General features: G+C 34.2%; 1 protein-coding gene across 1 annotated transcript; it reads right to left on the bottom strand.

Annotated features, from left to right (window-relative positions):
- Window positions 1–5292: 5292 nt before the first annotated feature.
- LOC143601366 (uncharacterized) lies at window positions 5293–6466 on the bottom strand. The gene is made up of 3 exons (XM_077078794.1): window positions 6152–6466; window positions 5958–6073; window positions 5293–5753 (listed from the first exon to the last, which is right to left on the bottom strand). The coding sequence occupies exons 1-3, from the start codon at window positions 6405–6407 to the stop codon at window positions 5637–5639; spliced, it is 489 nt and encodes a 162-aa protein (XP_076934909.1). The 5' UTR covers window positions 6408–6466; the 3' UTR covers window positions 5293–5636.
- Window positions 6467–22617: the final 16151 nt, after the last annotated feature.

The raw sequence follows: 22617 nt of genomic DNA, 5'->3' as shown, positions 1-22617 counted from the left end.
GTCACCGCACTACCATCCAATGACTTTAACCTTATCATCCTACTCTTACATACTATCTGAGCCTCAAACTCAGACAACCAATCCATACCCAAAACCACATCGAACCCTCCCAAGGTCATAACGTACAAGGTAACCGGGAACTCATGTCCTTCCAATTATATCTTACAGTTCTTAACCATTTTTGTTATTTTAACCGAAGTGTCACTGGCGGTTTCTACTACAAAAGTTTCAGACACTCGGCAGCCTTTCATTTTAGATAGTTTACTAAATGTCGTAGCTACAAAACTTCTATTCGCACCAGAATCAAATAACACGGCAGCAGAAATGCCGTTTACTAAGAACGTACCGGTCACAACATCAGGAATCTGTCTAGCTTGCTCTTGGGTCAACATGTAGGCCCTAGTCCTCGGCCTTGCTTGATCAGCATCTTTCTTCCCACTACCTCCAGCCTCACCATCGGTGCACTCTCTCGCCATGTGGCCTGTCTCGCCACATTTGTAACATGCTGGCTTCGCACTGCACTCATTGGCATAATGCCCTACCTTCCCACACTTATAACACACATTAGACCCCATCCGGCATTCTCCGCCGTGAACCTTTCCACATTTGAGACAAACATCAGATCTTTTACCCCACTTGCACTCACCACCATGCAACTTTCCGCAGGTCTTACACGATCTCTTCTCCCACACTCTCTGCTTCTTATCTTTGGGGTTCCATAACTGAGTACCGGGTCGTTTAGCAGGCGCGACCCATTTCCTCTCTTTCTTCTCGTCTCCCACCACCACATCATCCGCAGCCAGGTCTGCATAGACCATCTCTGCGAGTTCGACAGCAGAATCGAAAGTAGCAGGTTTACTTGTCCTGACTAACATGCGGACTCTCTGAGGTAATCCCCTCACATAACACTTGATTCTCTTAGCCTCAGTGCTGACCATATCGGGTACCAACCTAGCCTCATCTTCAAATGATTGGGTGGCATAACCGACAGCTTGGTCAGGACGACACACGCTGATTCGGATAATTTTATCCATGGCGGTTATCCACTGAAGAGTAACGATTGCGTCTCCTAAACCGGTCAGCTTAGGCGGGTCACAACCTTTGAAGGACTTATAGTTGCAACCGCCTCGGCCTCTCTTCCTATCATCAACTTTCACAGACCTTACCTCACTTGCATCACCCTTTTCCCCCTCATCATCTTTCCCACCATTACCACCTGCCCCTTCAATAGTTCTTTCACGGCTTCCAGCAGACCTTCCCGGGGTAATATTTTTCACAGCAGTGGCTACAGCTTGAACAATAGCTGCTTGAATTGCGGGATCCAGTTGAACTCCTTCATTGTTTTCCGGGTTTCTTCCAGCTGCGCTTCCTTCAGCTTCGGTGTTGGAAGCTGTCTCAACCGAAGGTTGCTGGGCACGACGAGGCCTGCCGCGTCGTCCAGTGCGACCTCCGGCTCCAACAATGTCTCCAACTCCAGCCATCGTATTCTAAAAGGGAAAACACAAACATCATCACTCAAGGAACTATCTAGTAAAAGGATAGCAAGGCTAACAGGTAATAACAGTGGCCAGCTGTGACTAGCTAATCACGTTGCTTTCCGTGTCCTATACACTTCCCTTTATGAGTCTATTTGTGCTGGTTCTACTTAAGCAGTTAGTCAAATCAAACAATCAATTATTCATATCCCTGTCGTTCACATATCTTTTCTTTATTCAACATTAAAATTTTAGGATGTTACACCCCTAGACTCTCAATTTCTTTAACAATTTTTTATTTGACAAATTTAACCTTTCTAGCATTTTTTAAATTTTATAGTAAACATTTTGTATAATTTAATATGTAAATACACTATTTATATTTTTAATAATTAGCAAACATTAAGAAATGTGTTTTAAAAATGCAAACTATCTTCAAAAACTATTAAAAACCACCCTCTAAACAAAACAATTATAAAAAAAATGTATTTTTAAATTATAAAAATATCAAATTTAGTTAAGAAAACAATGTTTTTTTGTTATTTAAAAAAACAAAAAAATTGTTTTAAAAATATAAAAAATAGTAAAAAATATTCTTAAAAAATGTGTTTGAAGACAATAATAATAAAAGATAACAAAACGACAAAAAAAAATAAAAATAAAAAGGTTTGAATTAGAGGTGACAATGTGAGTGCGTTGGGTTGGATTTAGGTTATGTGTTAGAATGAGTATGAGTTAGGGGTGTGTTTTTTAACCGTGCATGAATAACGAACCCGAACCGAAGCGACTCGAGACCCGAATAACCCGACCTGAATTCACCCGAACTGATTAAACTCCTAACCCGAGATAATATATTCGAGTCGGTATTTGGGTTGAATTACCCAAATTGGGTTGACCCGAATAACCCGAAGTATAATACATCTATGCATGTATCCCTAATTTTTATAGGGTGGTTTAGCGGTGAAGTAACATAGTGACCTTATGTATTCTTGTTCGCTTGTTCTCCAGACTCCAACTAATATTGGAGGATCCCGATGTATTAATTACCATAAAGCATGTTGAGAATGTATCTTCGATTCAAAAACTTAAATAGTATAGTATTTAAACCAATATGTATTGAGCATGTTTCTTTAATCTACACAAGTATGGATCCATATGCTACAACACTCCATCCCGTCTAATGCACTCTTGTATGATAGATTCATGTTTTGCTAAATAATATATGTTATTGTTGAACATGGTTGTATATTATGGTTTTATAATGGCTTGGAATATGTTTTTTTTAATTTATGATATTGTTAAAGGTGGATAAATTTTTTTTAATTTGTTAAACCCTAAACCCGACCCGAATTTACCCGACATTGTTTAACCCAAAAGTCGAACAAACCGAACTTATTTGGTTCGGTTCTTGGGTCAATTTGTTTTGAGCTCAAACCCGAACAATTCGACACGAACAATCCAAAACCCGAATAAATGACTCGAAGAACACCCCTAGTATGAGTCATGGGTCATAATGGATTTTTAAAATAAGAGGGTTAGGATAGGTATGGGTCAAGATGCGTAAAGTTAACCCATCTTGACCCAAGTGAAGGTTAAAATACAAAGGGTTTCAAAAACCACTAACAATAATTCAAAAAAATTAATAAAAATAATAACTCAAAATATAAATCAGAAACGAAAAATGTAAAATAACTAAAATGTTTCCCTTGTCGTCCTCATTCATTAAAAATAAATAAACAAATAAAATAACCCGGTTTTGTATAGGTTCTGGTTCGATTTTTTTTGGTTCAGTTTTGCTTTTTTTCATTTCGGTCTGTTTCGGTATATGTTCGGTTTCAATGATTTCGGTTTCGATTTCTTGGTTTCTATTTGGTTTCGTGGTGTTCGTTTAAAATACGATTGGTTGGAGCTTGTTTTAATCCATTCTAACCCATAACCAAAAGTCATTATCATTTCACCAACCCATCTTGACCTCATTGAAAAATTCTTTTGATCCATCCTGACCCATTCCAATTTTAAAAATTAACCATAGTGACCAAAAACAATCCATTTGGGTTTCTTTCGCCACCCATAGTTTGAATTATATAAATGTGAAACTTGAGGGAGAGGGTATGTTTAGTAAAAATGGTATGGATGGGGGAGGGGGGGGGGTACGTTTAGCGGTACCCGGAAACAAAACATGTGGGAGTTTCATGCTCCCATCGTCTCTCTTTCTCCCACCGGACTCATAACTTCAATGTCTCCCATAACCCTATTTTCCGGCACCCAAGTCACCGTCGGCGTCAAAAAACTTAACGTCTTAAAGCAACCCCACTTGACAAATACTACGTCTATCTCGACCCAAATCCTGAATTCGTTGCTGTTCATGTACTCTCGATACACGTTCATTATTTACTAGACAGGTGCCCACGCGATGCAGCGGGAAATACGGGCTTCGGTAATCACATTACAAGTTTATGTGTGTTCATTGTTCAGTTTGAAACCTTGAAACCTTTCAAACCGGTCATTGGTTTGATTTCACGATTGATTTTTTTCCCTAACTTTTGGCCAGTCGATTTCAATTTTCAATGGGGTGGTTTCGGTTTTTCGACAACAAAAAAACGTTACTAACGTTTTGGCTCATGGTTTAATTTAAAAACCATCAGAAGTAGACCGCAAACACCCATACATAAAACCCTATTTTCATAACTAAAATACTATACAAATATGATACTCAAATTAAAGATAATAAAATGCTCGTTTTTATGGTGCAATGCTTTATAAAAGATATTAACGTATAAAAAAGTTATGACCGTTCAAATTTCAAGGAGGAAGTTGGGTTAAAGTGGAAATATAAAGAGTATATAGGTAAAAGATTAAGGGTCATAGTTGTAAGTATTGCTTAAATATACAAAAGGTTATTAAAGTTAAGGGGCAAAAATGTAAATATGTTTAGTGATTTGAAAATGCACATGATAATATCCTTCAAAAGACTATATTGCCCGTTTCAACATGCTTTTTTAGGTTGTAAGTTATTTATTAAGTTTTGTATTCTAATCTCCCCTTATTATATATAGTATATATATTTTCTTTTTGGCATATTAATTACACCCACTAAGCGTTTTATTGTGTGCATGTGAGGTGAGATGAACAAGTACCGGCACGACCTCAACAATAAACTAACTATACACAGAAAGGGAAACATTTGGAAACGATCTTGATGCAGTTCTTGACACCGGCATGGAGGTCATTGCAAAATTTATACAAGCTGTTTGATGATATGCGCGACTGATTTAGGTTCCTTGTTTGCTATGTTAACGAACCCAACATCAATCAACTGTTTGGTGCTTTATTCGTCCTATCATGTTCGTTAATTTATCTACACATGTGTTCTTTATTTGCGCCCGTTTAACTTTATAAAAAAATACGTATATATGTAGTTAGTTATGTTTATATTAATATTGTTTATTCGTTTGGTAGAATCATGATGTATTTTTAGTTTTGGTTTTGGATGAATTGTGATGTTGTATTTAAATTGTTCGTTTATGTTTGTTCAATTATATCCGTTTAAGTTTGCTTGTTTTTGTTCATCAACTGTTTATTAAGATTTTAAACGAACCAATATGAACGAGCACAAACATGGCTAGTTTCATAATGAACGAACTTAAACAACATAATTTGTTCGATTTGATGTTCATGTTTGATTAAAGGTAAATAAACGGACACGAACATGCCAGGTTCGTTTTTGGGGGCTTTTGCATTATGTTGGTCTAAGATGACTGAACTACCCTTGACAAATTTTTATTTTATTTTTTCTGAATTTAAACAGTTATGAATTTCTACACAATGAATATGGAGGACCAGGAACATTATTGGTGGAGCCATTCACAAACATGTTAATTGAACTGAAGCAAAAGAAGCTTCTGGGTGCCAACTTGGCATCATTATTATGGGCCCAAAATTATCTCGACAATGATTGGGACATTTGGAACTCTAAATCACCTTAACAGCACTCATGTTAAGGTTCATAATTCTTGTTTACATATTCTTGATATTACGCAGTCTTAAAAAACAAAATGGAGGCAACTTCCAACTTCTTTGTGTTGCTGCTCATCCTATGTTGCTATTAACTATACAAATGTCTCATTTAATCCTGTTCATCATTACATAGTTCTTGTAAAACTATGCGCTAGCGGTTGCACTTGACGCCTCGGAGATACTCTGCAACGAGGGACGCCATGTTTTTGACTTTGAAAATGATCCGGACCGTTGTTTGATTGATCTATCATATGCCATAGCCTGATAATTACATAGCAAAGTAGTATATAAAGTAGTGCAAAATAGGGATGTGCATGGCATCAAGACAAGTAATCTGTAACATAAATAACCGACATAACCGAACCCAACCCACGTTTTATGTTTCTTTAAAAACTGAATACTCATCTTTGACTTTGAAAATTATACTTGGATTGCTAATTATTGATTAGTAATTAGATGAATCACCTGGCTTGAACTCTCCAATTGTGAACTTGTTTGTTCCTCACCATGGCTTTCCATTATTTCTGACCGCTCCTTGTTCGTCTTTGATTGTCGTTTTGCTCTCAACACCTTCATAACTTCTATAAAACAGAACCATTCAACTTAAAAACGATCGACAAACCAAGCCATATAAACATGAAAAATACTAAACTAATTACCATGAGAGGAAACAAGGCGATAAGCACGACCAAGAACAAGTGTGTCGGTGGGCCTAAGAAGCTTAACTCGGGTGAACCGAACTGTTTTATTCCCTGAACCATCATCACCGGGCAATGGAATTATGAGAGACACGTAATGTCCCGGGTTCATCTTCATGATTTCACCCGCGGTTATAGACCAATACATCCTTTCAATCTTCCCTGATGGATGTTGTATCACTAAAGCAGCTGCATCTACTGCTTGACAATTCCCCATTTTCAATTTGATGTTCAAAATCTATACAAAATATTGTTTTTGGGAAGGTGAGAAGGAAATAATATATGGTTTCTTTCTATAACCCTTTTGACATCCCCTAGCTAATACCCCCACCCTTATATAATACCCATATGTTATTATCACAAGACTTTCTTGTAGTATAAAATAAATATATATTCTAATGTACAATGTTTTCAGAATAAAATTTGTGTAAATATGATATATTATAACTTCTTTGGACGGTAGACTGTTTAATTTTGAAATCCGGAAATGCAATAGCATATTTAAGCTAGTCGTCTGATGTTTTTGATATATGGGTTAGAAGTTTTAAGTTTATTTATGGGATTACTTCAAGAAATAGTAATCAACTTTGAAAATTGTTCTAATCAGGTCATTGATAAAAACTTTTCAGTGATCTAATTACCTGCTATCTAGGTAATATTAAAAAATTAAAAAAAAACCTTGATTACCTGCTATCTAGGTAAAATATCTAGGATTGGAACATAAATGAAAGTTTAATGACCTGATTGGAACAAAAGTTTTTATCAATGACCTAATTGAAACAACTTTCAAAGTTGATTACTATTCTATAGAGTAATCCCTTTATTATAATACAATTCTATTTTATTCAAAGAAAATTACTAAGTGGTCCAACCAACCAGACCAAATTACCAATGGAGCTGGTAAGAGACGAATTTACGTGGTAAATAGGGGGGTTAGGGGTTCATGGAAGCCCTAAGTTTTAACAAATATTGTGTAGCGTTTTATAGAAAATCGGAAGCGAACCTCCTTATAATACTAAGCAAGTTGTGTAATAGACGACACTTTAGTTTAATAAACTTGAAGTATCGGGTTTGATTTCGTGTTTCACCCATTTTAATGCAATTTGTTTTATATGATGCGTATAACATAAAACTTTTAAACCATCATATGTAATTTATATATTTTTATAATGATTTACACATGTATATTTAATTTCTAATTACGATGTCATCTTTGTTATTGTATCGTAGCTTTATCATGTGATAAACCGTACCTGATCCGAACCGTGAAACCCACTAGAAATATTTTTTATATCTAAATTTATGATGTTAGAGCAATATATAACAAACAGTGAACCATCTGGAAAAAAATTGTGGATTCGTCAGTGTAAACCGGTAGGAGTTTGGTTTGGATAAAATCTACCGGTCTGATTTTGTCAACACCGGAGATGGTTTAGGTTTTTTTTTTAAAATGTTGCACTTTTGATGTCATTCCCACTTTAATAAAATAATAAGGTGATTAGAGTATGAAATAAAATATTAAAGGTTTAATTTCTATATAACATTTACTCGTTAAAAAAATGTTTCACTTTCGGTTTCTTGTTTTTGTCTCATTTAAAAGTCCTCTCTTCAACGAACTTATGTGTCGTTTATTATTTAATTAATTTAGTTTATTATGAAACCCATATCCTTCGTTTGATTTGAAGTAATATAGTCATAAATCAAATCAGAATAATAATGTCACCATGATTCCATTTATATTTATATTATTTTAAACAATGGATGAAGACTTTAATGACATGACGTTAACAAGAGAATGGAGCGCCTGCCGGCAAGGGCCGTAGATGGTGGTGTATTTTGGACGGACTTGGTCGGCATTGTCGACGGAGTCAAGATTTACCCTTTTCACATCACACAATTAGCAAATTAATTATAAATAATTATTATTATTATACTAGTTGGATAAATACTACCTCCACAAGTTGAATTAAACAAAAGTTAATTAAAACGTATAAGTTTTATTTTCTACTTTTTATTAAATGTTCAACTTCAACAAGAGACTTTGACAGAGTTACGGTTTACCATCCGTATATAATATATTTCAGAGCTAGCGTGCACATAAACTTAGAACTATTACACGTACTCATCTACTCATCATTACTCTCAAACTACTCAAGAGAAAATCTACCTCTATGTCATGTCACCTTAAGATTTCTCTCAATTCTATTATAACTATTCAGGCCTTAAAAGAAGACAAGGATATTCACAAGAGGAAAAAAATATCTCATGTCCTGCAAGAACAAAACCTTCTCGAAAAATTGTAATTTTACAAGAATAATATAAGGATAACTTTACAAGAAATAAAAATCATGGCAGAGGGGCAAACCGGCCCCAACTATATCAACAAGAACAAGAAAATAGATGCCACTAGTGTATCCTTGTGGTTTGCAGTTCATTTTTATTTCTTCGGTGTATCTTATTGGCTCATTGCTTAGGTTGCTTCTTTGTTTTTTTAATAAAATTTGACCTTTAAAAAAAACTAGTGTATCCCATATGCAATCAGTCCACGACTCCTAGAAGGATTAAGGAAGACTCGAACATAAAACAATGGTTTTTATTCGGTGTATTGGTTTGTATTAATTTCAACTATCAACTTTTGGTCACTATTGGTCCCAACTAAGTAATTGACCGATGACGGTCCCAACTTTTAACGTATTTGTTCCCAACGGTCCGCGACTAACAGAATCCTAACGCTGTTACTTGTAGATCGCAGGAAAAACGACTTTGGCCGAAAAGTTCACATTTTTTTTCCGTAAACTCAACAGGAACACCACCGATTGACTCACGACCAGCCAACCATCACCATTTGAGCACCATCAATTAATTATGACAATGGTTCTAGGGTTTCGATGACCTCAATAATTGAGGTGTTTACTAGAAAAAGGTTCCAAAAGGTCTGATAGAAGCTTACAAAGATGTTTGGACGAAAATGTTTAGTTTTTTTGAAAAAAAAAATATGAGTTTTCCGGCCAAAACGTTTTTATTGGCTACCTACAATTAACGGTATTAGGATTCTGTTAGTCGCGGACCGTTGGGAACAAATAAGTTAAAAGTTGGCACCATTAGCAGCCAATTCATTAGTTGAGACCGACAACAACAAAAAGATGATAGTTGGGATTAATAAAAACCAATAATTCTTTTTATTTAAACAAGTATTTCTACTGCTGTGACGCAACGCGTTAAATTGTTAAATGCATTAGATGTTTGAAAGCTACCTCGTGTTGCAACAGGGACGCGTCGGAATTTCGGTCGTTACCGGTTCGGTTTATTACGGGTAAATAATTTGTTGCTAAAGTTGAAAATCTAAAAGTTTTGTTTCAAAGGTCTAAATTGTAAAGATATAAAACTTTTGTGATCAAACTCCATGTCTGCTTGTAACTCTTGATAAAGTAACATATACGTCTGCTTACAACTCTTCTGTGTGACAAATAAGGTTCTTCAAGTGAATACAACCCTAGATAAATGATAATGTATCCATGAAAGTAACAAAAAAAAATATTTATACACATAAAATAGCATACATTTTAATCAATTAATATGATATCGTTTGAGATCATATACTCATGTTTTATCCAAAAAACCATGATTATCCTAAAAACCAGATTACTTGAAGTTTGATGATATAATCATCCTTAAAATCTTTAGAATATGAAATTGATTAATCATGATAAATTTGTTGTCATTTATATTTTCTGCATGATAAATATAAAACTGATTTTATATTTTACAATTCACAATTGTATAATCAAGCAACATATAAAACCGAAAATGAAAATATAATAAAATTGATTTGTTTAATTTCATATGAATGTAATTCCTAGAAAAATGTTAAAGACACACTAACCTTAAAGTCATGTTCAAATAACATTGAGTTAGTAGAATATTAGAAGACTTAAAGTTGCAGAAAGTGAAGATATGGATTCTTATTTATTATAGTTGAAAGTATTATATTAGGAATGTTTAAATTTTGAATAATAATTCAGTGTTATTAGTTAATATTATGGGAAGTTGTTAGAATATTTAATTAATCAATATATATTAACAACTTATAAAAAACAATTTTTGTATAGCTTTATTATTTTGAATATAAAACCACAATAAACATTATGTACTAACCAACAAGTAACACGAACATAAACCCAATTTGTTGTATTTGTATAAAAAAAATAAAATTAGTAAGTTAATATAATATTGAAATTATGTATGTCACACTCCAAGCTATGGCGGAAATGTCGGGGCGTAAGCTAATTGTTCACAGCTCTCAAAGTATTATCATGCAATAATTTAAAGTGGTAATATATATTTATTTAAATTAAATATTCAACAAATTCAAATTAAACAAAGTACATAATTTAAAAATAAGGCAACAAGATATTAATAATTCAAAACCTAAAACTAAGTCTTTGATTTATTCTTCTAACTTTAATACTCTAAATTCTTCACCAATCCTGATATCAGTTCAAACGATAAACTGCATATGCGTATAAAATAAAATAGTTTTATCAACGCAATGTTGAATAAGTAAAACACCAGTTAATTTAAGATACAATATAATATAAAAGCGCAAAACTGTTCCTATGAGATAAAAATTAAGCCAATGAGCAAATAACGAGTGTCGGTAAAACCGTTGCATTGCAAAGTGAGCATTGGCTACTAAGACGGCTATATGATCATAGTATTACTGTGATTATGATGGACCTCTCCGAATGTGGACTATTAAGTAAATAAGCATATAACAGGTTAGGCAAATAATTGATATGCACACAAGGATTAAACAGTTTGCATGTGTGAATACTATATAATATATAAATATAATACGATACACATACGTCCCCAAAGCATTTAAAATAAGTAAAAAAGGGAGTGAATACTCACCTTATCAATAAGCGGAGATAAGAAAAATAAATAATATGTGTCACGCTCGCCGAGAATCATCAAGAAGAAATCATAATCAAGAGTGATTGTTGGAGAAATACTACGAGTTAATAGACAGACTAAAAGAGAATTGAGATATGAACGGGTATTGTGTGTATAAACATTTTATCAATAAAGAAAATCTTTTAAATTAATATCGTAAATAATAAATAATAATACTTATATAAAATAATTTTTTTTATAAAATACTTATAACTATATTTTAATATGTTAATTAACGTGATAAATTAATCTTGTAAAAGGTATTCAAATAATATATTACAAGATAAATCCTTTTATTATAAGTATTATTTTTATTTAAAGTTGCATTAAATTAAAAATTTATTTATAAAAATATTTGACCAATAATTATTAAAAATAATAAGATTTATTTTTGTATTTTAATAATGTATTATAACCTAAAAATATTTTTAAATCTATATTATTAAAACCTTTGACAAGTAAATAGTTAAAAAATATATATAGGTATAATACATGGTTTTAACAAAGTTTTGGAAAAACGACTAGTTTTTTTCGAACGGTGACTTTCACAGTTAAGCTATTTCACTGCCTGAACACGTCGCGCCCGGTAATCTTGACATGATCGGGATCCACGCTGGCATCTGAGTTTGGCTTGGCGTTCCCGGTAAAACCCAGCTGGTTCACCCCGCCCGAAGGCACAACTAGTTAATATGTTGGTTTTGATTAAATAATACTTATTTATTATAATATTTATAATTTAATTTAAATGATTTAATGAAATTACTATAATAGTTAAAACAATTTCCAAAAAAATAAAAACGCAAAACGGGCTGGGGGTGGCTCGAACCCGCGCCCCCAGCCACTTACAACCTTAACACATCCACTCTAGCCATCTGGGCTAGGGTGTTATTTGATTATAAACTCACAGTTGATTAACTTTAAACACATAACCAAATACCCATCTCACACTATGAACCCTAACAAGATCAATCGGTCAAAGCGTTGGATGTTTGGCCGATTGATCACGAGGCTAATGACCCTCATAAGATGCGATCATAACTGTATAACCAATTACATTAAAAGATTAAAGAATGGTGATCAATTAGAGCTATCATAGGCCGGCTAGAACCCGATGACGAATGAATAATTTGAGGTTTATATAACTTAATTCACCATGGGAGTTTTGAAGGCGACGGGTAAGAGGTGGTGCGGGCACAACTAATTGGTTTATGGTGAACGAAAAAATATAATCCCAAATTAGGTTAAGGCATTAATAAGTATCACAAAGATCTTGTTTTCCTAATTGTAGCGTCGGTGAGGACGTATATGGAGTGTATAACAATATGCATTGATCAATTTCCATGTTTACGAGAAGATTGTGGTCCAAGAATATAACCGGATAAACAGGTTGCAATATGGGTCACGGGAAAACGGGTGTGGGTAAATGGGTTTAATATATTAATAATACAGATTTTGCAAATAGGTCCCTAAACTATTGAGTAAAAACAAAATAGGTTTAAAGTATAGTTTAGGGTAAAATATGTACATGTTTCTGTCACAGCCCCCGACCCCTATATCCTGGGAGGGAAGCCATGAACATTTATTGGTGGTATCGGTGTTCATTAAATTATTTTGCAGCGGAAAATTTCATCAGAACCGTAGTTAGGAAAAATGATCAGAGTTATAAAAACACCACGATTGTTATTATAATAAACTGGGAATTTAACCCATTTTGATACAAACATAATTTTTATAGGATAAACCCTAATTTACAAAACACGTTTCTTTATTCTGGTGACAAGCCACTTATTTAAGCTGGAAGCCCGCATGCATCATTCCTTTGTCTCTAACAAGTCACCTGAAACATGTTTAAAGTATTTGATCGGCAAAAAATACTGGTGAATACATTAATTTGTAAATGACACATTTTACAGTTACAACATTAAGATGTTTTTACATCTGTCTGCTTACAAATTACCGACAGGCTCGACCGTATCTATGACTGTGGTCATATTACTTATTGGCTAACACTTGTCCAATAAGTAACGGGTAATAGCCTAGTAGGCAAGCCTTGTATACAAAACCCCACAATACCAGTAGTAACCATCCCGCAAGTCTACAGAGACTTAATCACTGTAATGTATTTAAAATACTTTAAAAAGATATTTGAAAATATTTAGACCATAAGCCATAAGTTTTATAGGTTTTGAAATTATCATGACAATGTCGGAAAAAAAGTTGTCTCACGCAAATGTGAGTTGTACAAAAACTCGAATGTCTCACCTTGCAAGTTTACAATTAATGAACACCTCTTGGTATTAAGCACCTAGGATAAACACAATTTAGTATATCTAGATTAGTATAAAACCAATAATCATAACGATAATCACGAGAGTAGAAACTTTACACGATGGCACAACATCTTACCTTAATAGGCAGAGCTTTTGGATTCGTGTATGTTTCTTTCGATCGGATAGGATATCGGTATGACACTCGGGTATTATACTCTTAATATATAATCAGCCCTAGACCTGCTACGTGGCAGGCTACGTGTCCCGTCTGAGTAACCTCCACGTCGCGATACGCGATGGGTTACCTTAACAGGTCATCGCGTATCGCTACGCTGCAATATTTCTGGATAACATTACACGTCATCGCGCTACGCAATGAGGCTAATTTAAACCCGTCGCGTATCGCGATGGAAGGATTATTAAACTGTTAATTTTTCACAAGTGCGAAGTGAAAAGTGTGCCATCAAAGCGTCACATTGCGCCCATCAGACTTCGCCCGAGCCCGTGCGCGTTCGGGTGCTCCGCACCCTCCGCTAGGACCACTGGGTGTGATTTGTCTTATAAGAATATTAACATATATATTTTCTTTCTTATAAAGAGCTCACTAGTTTTATAATCTAGCGATGTGATACAAGAAACTTACACTTCTATTTACAACATTAAGATGTTTTTACATCTGCCTACTTACAAATTACCGAAAGGTAATTGTCACTCGACCATATCTATAATTGTGGTCATATTACTTATTGGCTAACACTTGTCCAATAAGCAACGGGTAATAGCCTAGTAGGCAAGCCTTGTATACGAAACCCCACAATACCAGTAGTAACCATCCCGCAAGTCTACAGAGACTTAATCACTGTAATGTATTTAAAATACTTTAAAAATATATTTGAAAACATTTAGACCATAAGCCATGAGTTTTATAGGTTTTGAAATTATCATGACAATGTCGGAAAAATAGTTGTCTCACGCAAATGTGAGTTGTACAAAAACTCGAATGTCTCACCTTGCAAGTTTACAATTAATGAACACCTCTTGGTATTAAGCACCTAGGATAAACACAATTTAGTATATCTAGATTAGTATAAAACCAATAATCATAACGATAATCACGAGAGTAGAAACTTTACACGATGGCACAATGTCTTACCTTAATAGGCAAAGCTTTTGGATTGGTGTATGTTTCTTTCGATCGGATAGGATATCGTTACGACACTCGGGTATTATACTCTTAATATATAATTATATGTGTGTGTGTGAATTCAGAGAGAAAAGAAGCTGATTCCGGAGCCCGTCGCGATATGCGATGGCCATAGGCAAAGGGCGTCGCGTATCGCGAAGAATCTTATAGCCTTGCCTAATCAGCCCTAGACCTGCTACGTGGCACGCCACGTGGCAGGCTACATGTCTCGTCTGAGTAACCTCCACGTTGCGATACGCGATGGGTTACCTTAACATGTCATCGCGTATCGCTACACCGCAATATTTCTGGATAACATTACACGTCATCGCGCTACGCGATGAGGCTAATCTAAACCCGTTGCGTATCGCGATGAAAGGATTATTAAAAATCTTAATTTTTCACAAGTGAGGAGTGCAAAGTGCGCCATCAAAGCGCTACATTGCGTCCATCACACTTCGCCCGAGCCCGAGCCCGTGCCCGTGCCCCTGCTCGTTTGGGTGCTTCGCACCCTCCGCTAGGACTGCTGGGTATGATTTGTCTTATAAGAATATTAACATATATATTTTCTTTCTTATAAAGAGCTCGCTAGTTTTGTAATCTAGCGATATTGGACAAGAAACTTACACTCCTATTTATACCATGGTGGAAGCCTCTCCTTTTCTTTCCTCCACCAATGTGGGATGGAATTTTCTTCATTAATCACTTTACTTTTCCTTTGGTTTGTTTTGTGGTTTGTTATCGTCTCCCCTCCTTATTTTGAATCTCGTCCTCAAGATTTGGTTGGAATAAGTGTGGGTACTCCCGTTTCATTTCTGTGTCCAATTCCCAAGTATATTCTGGTCCACGCTTTGAATCCCACTTCACTTTGACCAGAACTATTCTTTTATGCTTGAGATTATTGATCTTTCTATCTTCAATTTGCAAAGGTTTCTCAACGAATTTCAACTTTTCATTTACCTTTATATCTTGAATGGGTACTTCTAGTGTTTTATCAGCTAAACATTTCCTTAAGTTACTTACTTGAAATACATAATGTATACCTGACATTTCTTCTGGTAATTCTAGCTGATAGGCTACTGGTCCAATTCGTTTGATAATTTGAAATGGTCCAACAAATCGTGGACTTAACTTTCCTCTTTTACCGAATCGGATTACTTCTTTCCATGGAGATACTTTTAGTAGCACTTTGTCTCCAACTTGAAATTCCAATGGTTTGCGTCGATGATCCGCATAACTTTTATGACGAACTCGTGCGGTCTTTAATCTTTCCTTGACTTGATTTATCTTATCAGTACTTTCTTTGCTATCATTTCTGGTGTCATATTAGGGTAATTTGTAGTTTCCGCCTGGAACGGTGCATACAGATTGTTCATCATTGTTTGATATTGCTAGTCATTTGTCAACCATTCATCAAGCTGAGCTTGACTGATAATATCATCAGAGAGGAATGTGTTATCCGGGTTCTGGGATGGCATATTTAGGTTACCGGAGCTTCCTGCACCTATATCATTGAATATTGGTTGAAAGATTTCACACTCATCTAGGAATCTGCCTAGACGCTCCTTCATTGGTATTGTTGAAACGCATTGTGGTAGAGTAGGTTGTGGTTCAATTGGTTGTGGTTGAGTTGGTTGTGGTTCAATTGGTTGTTCAGGTTGTGGTGGTGGTTGTATGACTGAGGTTCTTCCTTTCTTATTTTTTCTCAACCCTCTTTGCCAGTCTTTGAGCCTTCTTCTTCTATTGGGCTTTGGTTTTTCTACTGGTTGTCGTGCTTGAAAGATCATGGGTTCAGGGTGTTGTTGACTAGATTCTCCTTCTTCCATATCCGCGGTATTAACGGATATGTTTTCGAAAGCTTCAACTAGCTCACTCATGCTGTTAATAAAAAACAATAGAACAACGAACTCCAAACGAAAACAGTACTTATTTTCACGTGTGTTTAAAATCTTTTATGTATGGTTAACACATAGGTTAATGCATGTATTTCCTAACTCTTAATTTTAAGATTATATATTATTAAAATACTCATATTGCTTAACCCAGTGGCTCTAATACCACTTCAGCTGTCACAGCCTCCGACACCTATATCCCGGGAGGGAAGCCGTGAACATTGATTGGTGGTATCCGTGTTTATTAAATTATTTTGCAGCGGAAAGTTTCATCCGAACCGTTGTTAGGAAATATTATCAGAGTTATAAAAACAACACAATTGTTATTATAATAAACTGGTAATTTAACCCATTTTGATACAAACATAATTTTTATAGGGATAAACCCTAATTTACAAAACACGTTTCTTTATTCTGGTGAGAAGCCACTTATTTAAGCTGGAAGCCCGCATGCATCATTCCTTTGTCTCTAACAAGTCACCTGAAACATGTTTAAAGTATTTGATCAGCAAGAAATACTGATGAGTACATTCATTTGTAAATGACACATTTTACAGTTACAACATTAAGATGTTTTTACATCTGCCTACTTACAAATTACCGAAAGGTAATTGTCACTCGACCATATCTATAATTGTGGTCATATTACTTATTGGCTAACACTTGTCCAATAAGCAACGGGTAATAGCCTAGTAGGCAAGCCTTGTATACGAAACCCCACAATACCAGTAGTAACCATCCCGCAAGTCTACAGAGACTTAATCACTGTAATGTATTTAAAATACTTTAAAAATATATTTGAAAACATTTAGACCATAAGCCATGAGTTTTATAGGTTTTGAAATTATCATGACAATGTCGGAAAAATAGTTGTCTCACGCAAATGTGAGTTGTACAAAAACTCGAATGTCTCACCTTGCAAGTTTACAATTAATGAACACCTCTTGGTATTAAGCACCTAGGATAAACACAATTTAGTATATCTAGATTAGTATAAAACCAATAATCATAACGATAATCACGAGAGTAGAAACTTTACACGATGGCACAATGTCTTACCTTAATAGGCAAAGCTTTTGGATTGGTGTATGTTTCTTTCGATCGGATAGGATATCGTTACGACACTCGGGTATTATACTCTTAATATATAATTATATGTGTGTGTGTGAATTCAGAGAGAAAAGAAGCTGATTCCGGAGCCCGTCGCGATATGCGATGGCCATAGGCAAAGGGCGTCGCGTATCGCGAAGAATCTTATAGCCTTGCCTAATCAGCCCTAGACCTGCTACGTGGCACGCCACGTGGCAGGCTACATGTCTCGTCTGAGTAACCTCCACGTTGCGATACGCGATGGGTTACCTTAACATGTCATCGCGTATCGCTACACCGCAATATTTCTGGATAACATTACACGTCATCGCGCTACGCGATGAGGCTAATCTAAACCCGTTGCGTATCGCGATGAAAGGATTATTAAAAATCTTAATTTATCACAAGTGCGGAGTGCAAAGTGCGCCATCAAAGCGCTACATTGCGTCCATCACACTTCGCCCGAGCCCGAGCCCGTGCCCGTGCGCGTTTGGGTGCTTCGCACCCTCCGCTAGGACTGCTGGGTATGATTTGTCTTATAAGAATATTAACATATATATTTTCTTTCTTATAAAGAGCTCACTAGTTTTGTAATCTAGCAATGTTGGACAAGAAACTTACACTCCTATTTATACCATGGTGGAAGCCTCTCCTTTTCTTTCCTCCACCAATGTGGGATGGAATTTTCTTTATTAATCTCTTTACTTTTCCTTTGATTTGTTTTGTGGTTTGTTATAGTCTCCCCTCCTTATTTTGAATCTCGTCCTCGAGATTTGGTTGGAATAAGTGTGGGTACTTTCGTTTCATTTCTGATTCCAATTCCCAAGTATATTCTGGTCCACGCTTTGAATCCCACATCACTTTGATCTTAACTATTCTTTTATGCTTGAAAAAATTGATCTTTCTATCCTCAATTTGCAAAGGTTTCTCAACGTTTCAACTTTTCATTTACCTTTATATCTTGAATGGGTACTTCTAGTGTTTTATCAGCTAAACATTTCCTTAAGTTACTTACTTGAAATACATAATGTATACCTAAAATTTCTTCTGGTAATTCTAGCTGATAGGCTACTGGTCCAATTCGTTTGATAATTTGAAATGGTCCAACAAATCGTGGACTTAACTTTCCTCTTTTACCTAATCGGATTACTCCTTTCCATGGAGATACTTTTAGTAGCACTTTGTCTCCAACTTGAAATTCCAATGGTTTGCGTCGATGATCCGCATAACTTTTCTGACGAACTCGTGCGGTCTTTAATCTTTCCTTGTCTTGATTTATCTTATCAGTACTTTCTTGTACTTTCTTGAATGATTTCGGGTGCTTCGCACCCTCCGCTATGACCACTGGGTGTGATTTGTCTTATAAAAATATTAACATATAAATTTTCTTTCTTATAAAGGGCTCACTAGTTTTATAATCTAGCGATGTGAGAAAAGAAACTTACACTCCTATTTATACTATGGTGGAAACCTCTCATTTTCTTTCCTCCACCAACGTGGGATGGAATTTTCTTCATTAATCTCTTTACTTTTCCTTTGATTTGTTTTGTGGTTTGTTATAGTTTGAAAGTTATTATATATGTTAAATAAATATAATAATAAAATAATAATAACTCGAATAACGCGATATTTTCTTAGTAAAATTTCCCAAACATAAGAAATGGGTCAGGTAATGGATAAAAATATTAAGTGGAAAATCTGAGTCATTACAATGTAAATAACTGATGAAAACTAGGGTAATAAATGTACATGTTTCAAAGTTATTATATATATATTAAATAAATAAAACAACAAATAATAATAAAAAAATATTGACTCGAATAACGCGATATTTTCTTAGTAAATTTCTCGAACAAAAAATGGGTCATGTAATGGATAAAAATATTAAGCGGAAAATCCGAGTCATTACAATGTAAATAACCGATGAAAACGATATTTTAGGTTTCAATATCCTAAATGATTTTTTGGAAAGTGAAATAGTGTAATGGGATTGAAACAATTTTTTTGGTTTAAAATTTTGAATTATGTATTAACCAACATGTAACACTAACATAACCCCAATTCGTTGTATTTGTATAAAAATAAAATTTATAAGTTAATATAATATTTAAATTATGTACATAAAGGATGAAACAATATTCTAGGTTTCAATATCCTAAATGATTTTTTGGAAAACAAAAATAGTGTAATGGGATTGAAACATATTTTTTGGTTTAAAATTTTGAATGTTTTTAATTAAATAATTTGTCTTATAAGGCTATTATAATAAATATATTTAAATGTATAAAAAAATATAAATCAAGTCATAAAATATATGTTTCTAAAGCATTTGGTCTGAGTTATCGATGAAAATATTGAAAATTAAATATATATCTTCTTAGTGCTAAATTTCTTTATAATATACAGAAAGTCATATAAATAAATGAAAGATAGTTCATATAGTAAATTGTAATACATATGCATTATAACAATATTCAACTTCAATTATTTAATGCTAAACACTAAGATATATATATGTATACACACACATATATAATAGGTATTCCGTGTTTGTGATATTCATACAAAATGTTCGGGGAAATTAAGAAAATACACATTTCCTGAGTTCAAATGCATATGAGAAAATATTTAAATCCAAATTTGAAACCAATCGTATATAAAAAGTTATGTACTACTGCTCGAATTCAATTTTAAAAACAATTTATAGTTACTATACAAAACCAAATTCTTCGACAATGATGCACTTATGTTATATGTAATTTGCAATTACTCGTGACATTAAAATTTCATTCTAACAGACATGCAACTTCAGCTTTGATATTTTCTTATTTCACCATTAATGTTAATGAATGAATCGGTTAAGATTTACATATAATAAAAATATTGAATTTGTATATTGAAATGCCTTAAACGATAAGGGCCATAAAATTGAAATGGGTTGAAAAAAATACGAGAAGGACTATGATATTGACAAGTTATAAGAATATATATTCTTTTAATAGAGTAGATAGAAGATAAGTTGTCATCCAGCATGAAATGTTTGTTATAATAAAAAAAAGGAAACAAACCTTATCATAAAAACCCCAAGTGGGTTCTCCACAAAGATAATATGGAATTTATGTCATTCATTTTGATTACTTAATGAGTTTTAAAACTTTAAAAATTAATATGGACAACACAGCTAATTAAATGAGCACCTATGTTAAAAATTGATTCGGTGCGAAAAAAATTTGTTAAAATTTTTCCGTACATGTAACATACGTTTCAGGATCAAATATGGATACTTCTTAGCATGAAAGCAGTGAGAATCAATTTGCTTTTATTATTAAGTTTGGTTTTATAAGCGTTTGCTGTTATTTTTTGTTCGTATTTGCTGATTTCCGGTTATGAGACGTTATAAAGCATTTGTTGATTTACATTTTGTTGTTATTATTAGGGTTTTTTACTTTTGCTATTATAAGCACTTGTTACTATTTTGTTGTTGATTATGATTCTTTTGTTGTTATTATTATGTTTTTTCTTTGTTATTTGTCTCACCACTCCGGACGTGTAACATCACTTCGGAACTTAACGGACCCTAACTCCGTTAATTTTTTTTTTGTTAAGATGGCATGTTTTTATTAATGTGACATGATTAACTCCCTGACTCAAGTTCAAGAAATTATTAAATAGATATGCATTATTGGTCCATAAACACATTACCACCATCATCTCCTGTCTTATTCTCTGGCAAGATTACCGTCCGCCGTCTTTTCTTACTTCCAACACTTAGAACATACACTCATGGCTACTTAGACCCTTGATCAAATCGAAGACTTTTGGACCCAAACAAATCTGTTAATGAACCACCACCACCATTTTTCCTGTAAGCTGAACCCCCACCACAACCAGAAAAACAACCACATTCATCTCTCTTTCTCCATCTATAAAATCGACATCAACCACCGCTATACCGTAACCAGATCTGAGATTTTATTTCTGGTTCATAACCTCAAGACCTTATCCATCTTTTTTGCGGTGTTCTTGTATACTGGGGAAGTGTGTTTCACCAGATTTGAGCCAAAATTTGAGAGTTTTTTTGCCGGCGATTGAGCCGTGAACAGTGGAGCGGTTGTGGCGAGACGTATGGAGGCTGTTTGGTGTGGGGAGGATGGAGTTTTCTAGATCCGATGATCATGTTATGTGAAATGGAGGTAGCCGGAGCAGATGTTGTGTCTAGTCGTGGTGGCCAATGGTGTGGTGGTGGTTCAAGTGATTTGTCAATCCAAGGGTTTCAACATGTTGAAGATGAATAAAAGCAGGGGGGGGGGGGGGGGGTTAAAGAATATTTATTAGTAATTACTTTAATGGAGTGATTTGCTGCATCGCATGCCACATCCGTATAAAATTGCCACATCCGCAAAAATACTAACATAGTTATAGTCCATTAAGTTCGAGAGTGATAGAAGAAAACAAGTTAAAAGTTGAAAGTGGTGAAAGACAAATCGTTAGTTGGAATTGTTATTTACCAATGAGTCAAAGTTGAGAATATTAAAAACCAATATCCCTTATTATAAACATTACTTATGTAGTTGATATTGTTTTCCACGTTCTTATGTTAAGAATATATTGTGTATGAACCTCCATAAAACATATGAAAAAAAAAAGTTTACATTGAGTTATTTAAGTGATTTTCAAAAGAAAACAACTATCTATCTATAATATATAAATGAAGACATAAAAATCTATGTGTCGCGATGTGGTCGCTCCCTCTTCTTTTAGAGTCACCAGATTTGTTTGATTTTTAAATGAATGTTTCTCTTGCATTTGACCCGAATTCATGAGTACGAGTCTTACCAAACCCAGATATTCCTTAAACGGGTTATAACATCTCATTAAATTTAAAATTATTCTCACTAAATTATTGATGTAAAAATCCTATAAAATAGGATATAATAAAAATTAATATCTTATTTATTTTAAAAAAGATATATATATTATTTAAATTAAAAACCAATTTGATATTAAAAAAAATAAACGGGTCTTGGGTCTCATCAA

Source organism: Bidens hawaiensis, unplaced genomic scaffold (assembly GCF_021521415.1).
Source record: "Bidens hawaiensis isolate Kalapana, Puna unplaced genomic scaffold, B.hawaiensis_p1.1 tig00056129_1, whole genome shotgun sequence".
Taxonomy (NCBI): domain Eukaryota; kingdom Viridiplantae; phylum Streptophyta; class Magnoliopsida; order Asterales; family Asteraceae; genus Bidens; species Bidens hawaiensis.
This window is presented reverse-complemented; position numbering and strand designations above follow the sequence as displayed.

Excerpts from the sequence above, each read along its gene's own strand:
- LOC143601366 (XM_077078794.1), bottom strand. The coding sequence starts at position 6,407 with ATGGGGAATTGTCAAGCAGTAGATGCAGCTGCTTTAGTGATACAACAT. Across the intron at positions 6,074-6,151 it reads TCGCCTTGTTTCCTCTCATG|AAGTTATGAAGGTGTTGAGA; the intron begins GTAATTAGTTTA and ends TCTGTTTTATAG. Across the intron at positions 5,754-5,957 it reads AATTGGAGAGTTCAAGCCAG|GCTATGGCATATGATAGATC; the intron begins GTGATTCATCTA and ends TGTAATTATCAG.